This window comes from Ornithorhynchus anatinus, chromosome 1, assembly GCF_004115215.2.
Source record: "Ornithorhynchus anatinus isolate Pmale09 chromosome 1, mOrnAna1.pri.v4, whole genome shotgun sequence".
Lineage (NCBI taxonomy): Eukaryota > Metazoa > Chordata > Mammalia > Monotremata > Ornithorhynchidae > Ornithorhynchus > Ornithorhynchus anatinus.
Window position 1 is genome coordinate 61,918,416 of NC_041728.1, and position 12,936 is coordinate 61,931,351.

At 42.7% G+C, this 12,936-nt stretch overlaps 1 protein-coding gene across 6 annotated transcripts in view; it reads left to right on the plus strand.

Moving 5' to 3' along the window:
• WDR20 (WD repeat domain 20) overlaps positions 1-12,936 on the plus strand; it is a 92,258-nt gene that overhangs the window by 45,511 nt on the left and 33,811 nt on the right. For all 6 annotated transcript variants that reach the window (XR_003759756.2, XR_005660009.1, XM_029065120.2 and 3 more), the window contains exon 2: positions 9,179-9,361. Coding sequence is in view for 4 of the 6 variants with exons in the window: in XM_029065120.2 (XP_028920953.1) it covers positions 9,179-9,361 (183 nt within the window). In the remaining 2 variants the exon portion in view is untranslated. The remainder of the gene's footprint in view (positions 1-9,178; positions 9,362-12,936) is intronic.

Consider the following 12,936-nt stretch of genomic DNA (forward strand, 5'->3'; position numbering starts at 1 on the left):
ATGTACAATTCAGCAACGGATAGAGACAATCCCTGCCCAACAACGGGCTCACTGTCTTTACCTTGGAATGGTGTCTTGAAAGGCCAGGTTCTTAAATGTGAATGTTTGAACCTGTAGAACCTTTGATTTTGGTTTCTCTATAGAGGATTAACACCCACTCCTTTATTCCCACAGTGCTTATGTACATATCTGAAATGTATTTATTTGTATTAATGTCCATCTCCCACTCTAGATTGTAAGCTTGTTAGGGGCAGGGAATGCATCTGTTATATTGTACTTTCCAAAGCGCTTAAAACAGTGCTCTTTTATTCATTCGGTTTTATTTATTGAGCACTTACTGTGTGCAAAGCACTGTACTAAGTAAGTGCTTGGGAGAGTACAATACAACAGCAGACAGACACATTCCTTGCCCACACTGAGCTCACAGTCCAGAGGGAGAGACAGACATGAATATACATAAATAAATAAATGAATGAATAAATAAATTACAATTATATACACATGTGCTGTGGGACTGAAGGAGAATGAATGGAGCAAATCAAGGTGCCACAGAAAGGAGTCAGGGAAGGCTACTTGGAGGAGATGTGCCTTCAATAAGACTTTGAAGTGGGATAGAGCAATTATCTATCTGATATGAGGAGGGAGGGTGTTCCAGGACTGAGGTGGGATGTGAGCAAGAGGTCGACCGTGAGATAGATGAGATCGAGCTACAGTGAGAAGGTTAGCATTAGAGGAATGAAATGTGAGGGCCATGTTGTAATAGGAGAGTAGCGAGTAGCAGCGAAGTGAGATAGTACACACAGGGCACACAGTAAGAGCTCAGGAAATACAATTGATTGGTAATAGTGTTAAGCTTTTACTGTGTGCTGAATACCATGCTGAGAAAGAATACATGGTCAGGAATTAGACACAGACCCTGGCCTTCAACCAATTCCCAGTCTGAGAGGGAAAGGGGGAACTGGTGAGGGAAAGGGGGAACTGGTGAAGATTGAAAGCTCCTCAAGACCCTATCTTCTATTGATATTGGGTGCTACCAAACAGTGCTCTGTACAACAAAGATGAACGGTGATGCTAAAGGAAATCAATACGTCAGTCTTCTTTCAGCTCCTTGGCCGTGTACAGTGGGTAAACAGTCCGGAATCGTAGAAGTTAAAACTTAAAAGTTTGTCCTGTATTTCAGCATTTTTTTAAACTCAAAAATATAACTAATTGGAATAATTAACTGCATAGTCTAGTGTTGTTTTAGTCTTGAAAGGTCTTTAAAAATGCAACCAAAATTTCCCTTAGTATAGAAATGAGGTGATTCCTTTTTCTGGATTTGTATAAAAAGGAAGTTCTGTTTGAGGGCAGGGAAATCCCTTTTTGGAAAAGGCAGCCTTAGTCACTTTTAAAGGCATATACCCCTGTTCCTTGGAGTAGAGAAAAAATTAGTGGGAAAGGGCACCTTTCAAAAGACATTCCTGACAGACAGCACCAATTCCCAGAAGATCTAGTTGAAGACTAGAGAGGCGGGCAGCTTCCAGCACCTGTCCTCAGGTCACTTCGTGCTTCACTCAGTTCCCTTAACAATCAAAGGAAATCCAGAACAAGCTGCATTTTATATTTTATTCCTTCCCTTTGTTTTCTTGCTACTTTTTAGAATTATTTCAAAATTTCTGATTGTGAGATTCTTGAGGGCAGTGATCATGTCCACTAACTCATACTCAGCACAGAGTAAGCATGTACGACCATTGATTAATAAGGATAGTAAGTATTCTTCAGCAGGAGTGCAGAATTTTATTAGGTAGGCCATGACTTCCTTATTTGTGGTAAGAGATCTATCACACCTCTGATTTCTCATGCTTCCTCTGTTATCTTGCGTAAATAAAGGTTACTACCCCAACTCCCTCCTACCATTCCTCTCCTGACTCAGTTGATCATATTTATCAATTGCTTACTGTAAGTGTCCTGTGGTCAGGGGACATACATACCAACTCTGCTGTGTAGTACTCTCCTACGTGCTAACTCTGCCACTTGACAGCTTTGTGACCGTGGGCAAAGTCACTTAACTTCTCTGTGCCTCAGTTACCTCATCTGTACAATGGGGATTAAGACGGTGAGCCCCACGTGGGATGACCTGATTCCCCTGTGTCTACCCCAGCGCTTAGAACAGTGCTCTGCACATAGTAAGCGCTTAACAAATACCAACATTATTATTATTATTATAATGATGATGGCTTACTATTTGGCCAAGCACTGTTCTAAGCATTGGGGGAGATACAAGGTAATCGGGTTGTTCCACATGGGGCCCATTTTGCAGATGAGGTAACTGAGGCACAGAGAAGTTAAGTGACATGCCCAAAGTCACAGAGCAGACAAGTGGTGGAGCCAGGATTAGAACCCACAACCTCTAACTCCTAAGCCCGTGCTCTTTCCACTAAACCACACTTCTTCCCATGTTCAGTGCTGTGCACACAGTAAGTGCTCATTAAATACCACTGATTGACTTAACTTTTTTTAAATGTTGTACGGTACTTTGTTCTTACTGTGTGTCAAACACTGTCTAAAGCACCCAGGTAAGAACAGGCCAATTATGTTGGACACAATCCCTGGCCTGCATGGGCCTCACAGTCTAAGTAGGAGGGAGAACAGTATTTGAATCCCCATTTTACATTTGAGGAATGTGAGGCACAGAGAAGTCAAATGATTTGCCCAAGGTCACACAGCAAGCAGGTGGCAAAGCTGGGAACCCAGATCCTCTGACTCTGTTCATTCATTCTATCATATTTATCAAGTGCTTATTGTGTGCAAGGCACTGTACTAAGTGCTTGGAAGAGTATAATATAATAATAAGTAGACACATTCCCTGCCCAACAAGCTCACAGTCTAGAGGGGGAGACAGACATTAATATAAATAAATTATGGATATGTAGGTAAGTGCTGTGGGTAAAGGGAGCAAGAACAAAGGCCTCTCAACTTGGGTTTCAGACCTCCAGGAAAGTGTCACTAGTTCTTCACAGTGATAAGCTTCTCTCTGATTTCTGTGAATTCATTTTGGGTCTCAACTCTTACCAAAGGAGCAGACTTTTTGGAGCCTGGACATAGAAGTTTAGAATCACCAGTTTCTAACAGTTGGCATCCTCCCTACACCCGTTGATGCCTATGTGAAGTACACTACTCTGCCACCAGAGTCTAGGTGTGATTTAGTTTTGAGAAGATGTGATTTGGCTAATCCTAAAAGAATTCGTGGCATCTGAAAATCTCAGTCATATTAGTTAAAAACCCTTTTTGGCAGAGACAGCTTACATTTTCAGTGTAACTTTGAGGAAAATGTCCCAGGGAACTCTTACTGAAAACTGATCATTGTATACGTACAGAGAAATGTGTACAAGGCCAAGAACACAAGGAAGTCAAGTAAACAGTTTTTACTCCAAAAAGCAGAAAACAAAGGGTGACTGTTCAGACATCTGATTTTCAGCCAAGCCACATGCACGGCTAGCAAAATTAGCAGCTGGCTTCTCAAACAGAATAATTTATCCAAATAACCCAGGCCCCCTAAATAAACCTCCTCCCAGTGTTCCCTGCCTCCAGTCTCCCGTCCCCAGACCACTCTTCATTCTGCTACCTGGATTCTTTTCCTAAAATGATATTTTGCTCACCTTTCCCCACTCCCCAAAAGCCTTCAACCATTCCTTTCCAAGTCAAGCAGAAACTCCTGCCTTAGGCGCTCAAATCTTTGTCCCCTCCTTACCACTACACCTCACATGCACCATCCCTTTTCTTGCACTCTGTTCTTCTCAAACTCACCTACTCATTGTGCTTCACTTGCACTTCTCCTGCCTTGGACCAGTTGCATCCACCTTTTTTCTATCTGGAGCTCCCTCCCTTTTCACATTTACCAGACCTCGCCACTCCCCAGTTTCAAAGCCACTCAGAAATCCCATCTCTTTTAGGAGCACAGCACTTATGTCCATATCCGTCATTTATTTATAGTAATGCATATCTCCCCCTCTAGACTGTAAGTTTATGTAGGCAGGGAATGTTTCTTTCGTCGTTGGGTTGTACTCTCCCAAGTGCTAAGTACAGTGCTCTGTCCCCAGTGAGTAATCAATAAATATGATTGATTGAGGCCATACCCACTTATTTTCACCTTGCCCCCAATTTACATCCCAACTACCACCCCAGCTCATCACACTGTTAAAACCCACCCCTTCCTCACCAATTAAACTACTCCTACTCTGATCCAAGCATTACTACTGCATCGGCCTCCTCACTGACCTTCTTGCCTCCGTTCTCTCCCCACTGCTGTGTATACATAATAATAATAATAATAATAATTGTGGGATTTGTTAAGTGCTTACTATGTGCCAGGCACTGTACCAGGTGCTAAGGTAGATGCACGCAAATCGTGGTATCCACAGTCCGTGTCCCACATGGGGCTCAATCTTAATCCCCATTTTACAGATGAGGTAACAGAAGCACAGAGAAGTGAAGTGACTTGACCGAGGTCACACAGCAGACAAGTGGTAGAGTTAGGTTTAGAACGCAGGTCCTTTCGACTCCCAGGCCCATGCTCTATTCACTAGGCCATGCTACTTCACACTGCTGCCCAGACGATTTTCCTTTAAAAATGTTCAGTCTGTGTCTCCCCACTCAAGAATGTCCAGTGGTTGTCCATCTCTGTACGTATCAAACAGAAACTCCTTATCATTGGCTTTAAAGCACTGTATCAGCTCTCCTCTTGCTATATTACCTCGATTTTCTATCTAGAACCCAGCCTACATGCCTGGCTCCTCCAATTCTAACTTACTCACTGTACCTCTGTCTCATCTGTCTCACTGCCGAGCTCAAGTTAAAGACCGGAATAAAATTTTTTTTTAAAGGAAGGGTATAAGAGAGTATGTCTATCTAGAATATTCAAAAATAATGTCCTACCTGAATGCTACATGTTTCTGATTTTCAAAACGAACAATTTGGAAAAAAAAATACTTGAATAATTTTGGTAGAACATTTTGTCCGTCGAACAAAAGGAGAAAAATCCAGATTTCCTTTGTCTTCATTTCTTTTGGCTCACACTGTACCATTTCCCTGTTCTCTAAAACTTTTTTTGAACTTAGGTTGCTTCTTTAACCTGTAGGCTCTTCTGATGGAGAATGGGTTGCGCTTATAGACTCTGTCCTTTAAGGGGAGAAATGGACTTTTGAAGAGTTACACCCTGAAGCTGTATACAAGCACCCAGAAAAGCACCTGTTAATGCAGGGAAGACTGCTCTAAAGAGCCATGAGAAAAGCAGTATTGACAAAGAGCTGGGAGCCATTAAGAAGCTGCTAATGACTCCTTTCATGTCTGGCTGAGAGCCCCTCCCCACAAATCTGACCTTGAAGGAAAACCCAGGACTGGCCATCTCCAGAAGTGGAGATTGAGACTGTGGAAGACTGTGTTTGTCGTCTTTAAGGCTTTAGCGTGAAGCAACGAGGTGCAGATTCATTCAGTCGTATTTGAGTGCTTCCTGTATGCAGAACACTGTACTAAGCGCTTACCGCATGGGCATCAGGCCCCAGGGTGGGCGAAGAAACAGGGTGCTGATAGCCGGCTGTTTGTGTGACAAAGAAAACACAGACTGTGTGTACAGACTGGTATGTGTGTAAGAGTGGACTCGCCCAGCTGGCTGTCCTTTGGAGAGGGGTTTGCCAGGATGGAATGCTTGTGACTCTCTTTGGCTAACTCTGAAACATCTGTTGGAGGGGACGTTGAGCCGGTAAACCTGTGTCTTTCTAACCTCAAGAGCTGTTAGGCAGCAAAACAAACCTTACCGAACCCTGTTTATGGCAGCTGCCTGCCAAGATCAAGCCGGGCTGGGAGCCTTCAATCCTCAGAGGTTTTTCTTTAACCAGCTCATCATGCTCGGATAGCAAAACTGCATTCCAATTTTCAAGCTCCTCTTTTTGTGACTTGTCAGTTCTCCTTATTCAGTTTGAGTGCTCGTTTTTATGATGGAAGATAGGGCTTTATCCTCTTCTCCATTTCTAGCCCTGGGCTCTGTATCCAGGGGCTTCTAGTAATGGTGATGATGATGGTACTTGTTAAGCACTTACTATGTGCCAAGCACTGTTCTAAGCACTGGGTTAGATACAAGGTAACCAGGTTGACACAGTCTTTGTCCCACATGGTGCTCACTGTCCTAATCCCCATTTATAGATGAGGGAACTGAGGCCCAGAGAAGTGAAGTGACTTGCCTGAGGTCACACAGCAGACGTGGCAGAGCCAGGATTAGAACCAAGGCCCTTCTGACTCCCATGCCAGTGCTCTATCCACTAAGCCTTGTGTTGTTTTTAACTTCTGCTTGTTTCTTTTCTATTTCTTCCTTTTGAGACCAATTGGAGAACCTTTTTTTCATTTAAGGTGTTGTTTCTATTTTTGCTGTCCAGGTACTTGTTCTTGATGTGGCTGCTCTCTCCAGGCAGGGGCCTCCAGTCACTTTTTCGTGAAGCAGCATGGCGCAGTGGATAGAGCTCGGGCCTGGGAGTCAGAAGGTCATGGGTTCTAATCTTGGCTACGACACGTCTGCTGTGTGACCTTGGGCAAGTCACTTCACTTCTCTGGGCCTCAGATCCCTCATCTGAAAAATGGGGATTGAGTCTGTGAGCCCCACGTGGGACAGGGACTGTGTCCAACCCGATTTGCTTGTATCCACCCCAGTGCTTAGTACAGTTCCTGGCACATAGTAAGTGCTTAACAAATACCATAATATTTCCTTTCACCATGTGAAATTCGTGCTAGTGGCACTGTGCACCTCTCTCCTCGGCCTCCTCTTCCAGTTGGGACCCAATAGAAACTGTGGTACCAAATCTCCAGGGTTCTCCAAATCTAACCCCGCCATTATTCACAGTGAGTTTGGGCCTCTCACTACAGAGTCTTGAACTCTTTGGAGGAAAGCTAGTATATCAATCAATCAGTTGTATTTATTGAGCACTTACTGTGTGCAGAACACTGTACAAAGTGTTCGGGAGAGTTCAGAATAACAGAGTTTGGTAGACTCATTTCCTGCCCACAACAAAAACTCCTCACTTTTGGCTTCAAAGCTCTCCATCCTCTTGTTCCTTTTTATCTCTCCTCTCTTCTCTCCTTCTCCATCCCAGCCCACACACTCCACTCCTCTGGTGCCAACTTCTCTCTGTGCCTCGTTCTCGCCTGTCCTGCCGTCGATCCCTGGCCCACGTCCTACCTCTGTCCTGGAATGCCCTCCCTCTTCAAATTCGCCAATCACACTTCCACCCCTTCAAAGCCCTACTGAAGGCTCACCTCCTCCAAGAGGACCTTCCCAGACTAAGCCCTCCTTTTCCTCAGCTCCCTCTCCCCTCTGTGTCGCACTGACTCGCTCCCTTTGCTTTTCCCCCCTCTCCCAGCCCCACAGCACTTGTGTATATATGTACGTATTTATAATTCTATTTATTTATATTGATGCCTGTTTACTTGTTTTGATGGTTTATATCTGTAATTCTACATATTTATATTGATGCCTGTTTACTTGTTTTGATGTCTGTCTCCCCCTTTCTAGACTGTAAGCCCTGTGTGGGGCAAGGATTGTCTATCTTCATTGCTGAATTGTACTTTCCAGGTGCTTAGTACAGTGCCCTGCACACAGAAATATTATTGAATGAATGAACAAGCTTACAGTCTAATGGGGGAAGACAGACATTAAAATAAATTATAAATGCTTAATATAGAGCTCTGTACATAGTAAGTGCTCAGTAAATACCACTGATGAGGAGTAACGGGAATGGAAGAGCATGTAAGCTCATTGTGGGTAAAGAATGTGCCGGTTATGTAGTTGTTGTACTCTCCTGAATGCTTAGTACAGTCCTTTGCACAGTAAGCACTCAGTAAATGCGATTAACTGTATGTAAGTGCTCTGAGGCTGGGGGTGGGGTGAATATCAAGTGCTTAAGTGTTATTGACTAAAGTGCATAGGCGAGGCACAAGGAAGGGTGACTAGGAATTGAGTGTTTAGGGAAAAACTCTTGGAGAAAATATATATGTCAAAATTAACTTGCTTTATTTTAACTACCATTTGAGGATATAAAATTAGTTGAGGTTGTGGGTTGAAGTCAGTGAATGGAGATTCCACCTGGCTAATTAAAAAAGAAATTCTGGTGTCAGTAGTATTCCTTTAGAATGTTTCTGCAATTGATTTTGAAAATATGATTTTTAACAATCAAAAGTCTAGGTGTTAAAAAAATTTTGCTGCTAGTATTGCTTTTCCAAAAAATGTGTGTTAAACTTTAATGTTCCATTTCAACTGACAGAATTTAGTGAAACACCATCTGAGGTTTAGGATGGTTTGGGCAAAGGTTGGTTTCACCCAACCATTGAATTAGAAAAGTGAGGAGTTATTTAAATATGAATGTGTAAATAAGACTGTTAGATCCACTTCAATTTACCAGGTTTTAACTGTATACGACTGCCATAAAAGTGTAGTAAAGGTAGCTGCGTTCAGTATTTTATATCTCACCGTACCTCAGTCTCTTCTATCTTGCCGCTGAACCCTCACCCACGTCCTGCCTCTGGACTGGACTGCCCTTCCTCCTCAAATCTGACAGTTACTCTCCCCTGCTTCAAAGCCTTATTGGAGGTGCATCTCATCCAAGAGGCCTTCCCTGATTAAGCCCTCCTTTCTTCTTCTCCCACTCCCTGTGTATTACCCTCACTGCATTCATTCCCCTCCACCCCCAGCCCCATAGCACTTTTGTACATATCTAATTTATTTATTTATATTGTCTACCTCCCCCACTAGACTGTAGGCTCACTGTGGGCAAGGAATGTGTCTGTTATTTTGTACTCTCCCAAACCCTTAACACAGTTCTCTGTACACAGTAACTGCTCAATAAAATACGATTGAGTGACTACCGCTCATCAAAAAACTGTAGAAGTCAACTCCCTCCTACCTCTGGCCAGCTGAATAACTAAACCTTAGGGGAGAGACACTATTGTATTCTTTCTACTAAATATATTCATCCATAGATTCTTCACAACTTTCCTTCGTAGCCTGTTCCAGATTTTTACCACCTTGATAGTTCATCAACATGTGTTTTATTAACTGAGCCAATCTATTGCAGAGAAAGTCACTTTGATACAGTTAAGCTGCAGTTACTCTATAATTCACATGCTACATCTTATGTGATGTTTCTTTCTCCTTCAGGCTGCTGATTTGAGTAAACCAATAGATAAAAGGATATACAAAGGAACACAGCCTACCTGTCATGACTTCAACCATCTAACCGCCACAGCAGAAAGTGTTTCTCTACTTGTGGGCTTCTCTGCAGGCCAAGTCCAGCTTATAGATCCAATTAAAAAAGAAACTAGCAAACTATTTAATGAAGAGGTAAGTAATGTTATGTTTATAGTGACTTACTGTAAGATTCCCTTTTAAAAAAAAACTTATACCAAATTTAAAAGGCTTTTCACCAGGAAAAAGAAAAACAAAAAACAAAAAGCAGCCTGTTCTTGATTAATATTCCATTATGGAAGTGGTGTATTGTTATGGAAAATACTCAAACATATGAAATTGACTTTTAATGTACAAGAGAGCAAAGAAGGAATGCTTAATAACAATTAAGCAGTTCCTAGCTATCTCATTTACATAGTGAGAGTTGGAAGTGTTCACATTTTCAGAAAATTTGGTATGGTAGTTATTTCCTCCAGTTTGATAGCTTTTGCCATAAGCTATTTAAAACTCTAATATTTCTTTTGTCTATGTTGATGAAGAAAGACATCAGCAGTATTTGGCCAAAGGGTAGTAGTCTTGGAAACATTGCTTGGGTATAAATATCGCCTTTGACATGATTTGGAATCCTGGCAATTTTAATTGGGGCGCATGAAACAGCTATTGCTAATGGCATTGCATGAATCAGGGTTTCCAGTGTGTTACGTTATAACCTGCCAGGAGCTAGCTAGACTTGTGTAGTCAGTTACGAAACATGTCAGGGCTCATAATTTGTCACCAAATCAGGTTGTCACTGCAGTTTGAAAGCTATGGGAGTGGCTTTTTAGCCCCAAATTACATGTATCATTTTAAGTAACTTGCTTTCTCTTCTTTTCTCGTCATCGACGTTCAGTTCATGTCTCCCCACTTCTCAAGAACCTCCAGTGGCTGCCCATCCACCTCTGTATCAAACGGAAACTACTTATCATTAGTTTTAAAGCACTCAATCAGCTTTCCCCATCCTACCTCACTTTACTAATTTACTCTTACAGCCCAGCCCGAACACTCCACTCCTCTGGTTCCAGCTTACTCACTGTGCCCTGATCTCATCTGTCTTGCTGCTGACTCCTTTTCCCACATCCGCTGACCCTCTTTCCCATGTCCTCCCTCTGGCCTGGAACTCCTTCACCCTCCATATATTCCCGGCCACCACTCTCTCTACTTTAAAAGCATTACTAAGGTCACGTCTCCAAGAGGCCTTCCCTGATTAAGCCCTCTTTTCCCCAGTCCACCCTTCCTTCTGCGTCATCTGTGTACTTCAATCGGTGACCTTTGGATGCTTGATATTCGTCCCACCCCCAACTCCATAGCACTTATGTACATATCTTTATATAATATAAATTAATCATATTAATCTCAGTCTCCCCCTCAGCCTGAAAACTCATTTTGGGCAGGGAACAGGTCTGCTAATTCTGTTATATTGTACTCACCCAAGCGCTTAGTACAGTGCTGTGCACATGGCAAGCACCCACTAAATACTATTGATCGACCTTTATTTCTCCCCATCCCATCTTCCCTTGCATGTTCCTTGCATGCTATGTCTATCAGATAGAGAAGAGAGAACTAGGAACAAGCGTTGGTCTGGGCAGTGGGTGATTTAGGGAGAGTCAGATATTCACTAATCCTTATGCTCTTTCCTTGAAGTAAGGGCCAAGGAGGTCAGCATTCCTATTTTACAGATATAGAAATTGAAGCACAAGAGATTTTAAGTGACTTGCTGAAAATTATATAGTGGTGAACTGTGCATGACACAGGACAGGAAGACAGGCTAATTTTATCTTATCTGCTTTGGGTTATCAGGGTTATGAGGCTGGTCATGGATCTCTTTGGAGCCTCTCTGGGGATAAATTTGTAACTCAGGTTGATCTACAGTAGCTACCATCCCACATACCCTTGGGGGCATATTTGAGGTATACTTATAGACTCTAAAGGCTCTGTCTTCAAAGCAGTCACTGTACTAAGTGCTTGGGAGAGAACAATGTAACAATGTAATAGAGTTGGTAAGGCACATTCCCTCCCCACAAAGAGCTTACAGTTTGAGAGGGAGATAGATAATATAAATTAGTAAACTGCAGATATGAGTGTATATGTGGGAAGAAGAAAGGCCTAGTGGAAAGATCATGGGCCTGGCAGCTAGAAGGACCAGGGTTCTAATCCCAGCTCTGCCATTGGCCTGCTGAATCACTTAACTTCTCAGTGCCTCAGTTCCCTCAGCTGTAAAATGGGGATTAAGACTCTGAGCCCAGTGTGGGAGAGGGACTGTGTCCACCCTGATTAACTTGAATCTACTCTAGTGCTTTAGTGCAGAGCCTAGCACATGGTAAATGCTTAACAAATACCATAAAAAAGTGCTGTGGGGCTGAGGAGTGGTGAATAAAGAGAGCAAATGTAGTTCAAGGGTGACGCAAAAGGGACTGGGAGAGGAGGAAATGAGGGCTTAGTCAGAGAAGGCCTCTTGGAGATGTGCTTTCAATTAGACTTTCAAGTTGGGAGAGAGTAATTGTCAGATATGAAGAGGGAAGGCATTCCAGGCCAGAGGCAGGACATGGTCAAGAGATCCGAGGTGAGGTAGGTGAGATTGAGGTACAGTAAATTGGCATTAGAGGAGTGAAGTGTGTGGGCTGGGTTATAGTAGGAGAATAACAAGGTAAGGTAGAGGGCAAGGTGATAGGATGTTTTAAAGCCGATGATAAGGAGTTTCTGTGTGATTCAGGGTGGATGGGCAACCACTGAAGGTTCGGAGGGAGCTGAATGATCTGGGTGGCTCTCCGTGTGTCTGATTATTCAGGGAGGAATTTATACCTGTCTCATCAGGAATAACCTCAAGTTGATTGAGATCAGAGCTGGAAAGTCTTGTATTTCAATCTGTCAATTAGGTGTGATGGTAGAGTTACGGTGGTTCTCTTTGGGTGAAGACAAATCATATGTTTTTGGACACTGCTGTTTCTGGACTGGGGTTTAAGGGAGGAAAAGTAAGGATTAGCTTTGATGATCGAAAGTTAGAGTTTGATGTGTTTGTTTCCCCTTTCCACCACTCCCCAGAAACATTTTCCAGGTCTGCGTGATGGTGTCTCTGGGTGTGCTTCTAAAGCCAAGTATTAGATTTGCCCTGATCCTTGTTCCTTAAATCTCAGATTTTCATTTTAAAATGTCATTTGATGTTAAGGCTTCTATTTTGGAGTACATAAAATTGGAAAATTTGTTCAAGTGATGATAATTCAGCGTAGAAGTAGTAGAACCTGTAGAGATAGTTCTCTGTTGAAGCAAACTAGGACTCTTTGTTCCTGACATTCTCCTCTCCTTTCTTCCTCCCTCCTCATTACTCCTCCTCCCCTTCTCCTTCCTCACCTCTCCTCCTCCAAGGCACTGTAGAATCCAAACACGGTTCTGCTCCCTGGGAGGTTTATTGTCAGGGCCCAGTACAGGGAAGGAATGTCATTCCTAGCTCAAGGTGAGCTAAAAGTCTCCTGTGACTAGATTCATTCATTCATTCAATCATATGTATTGAGCGTTTACTGTGTGCAGAGTTCTGTACTAAACGCTTGGCAAGTACAGTTCAGCAACAAATAGAGACAATCCCTACCCAACAACAGGCTCACAGTCTAGAAGCGGGGAGACAGATAACAAAACAAGTAAACAGGCATCAATAGCATCAATATAAATAGAATTATAGGTATATACATGTCATTAATAAA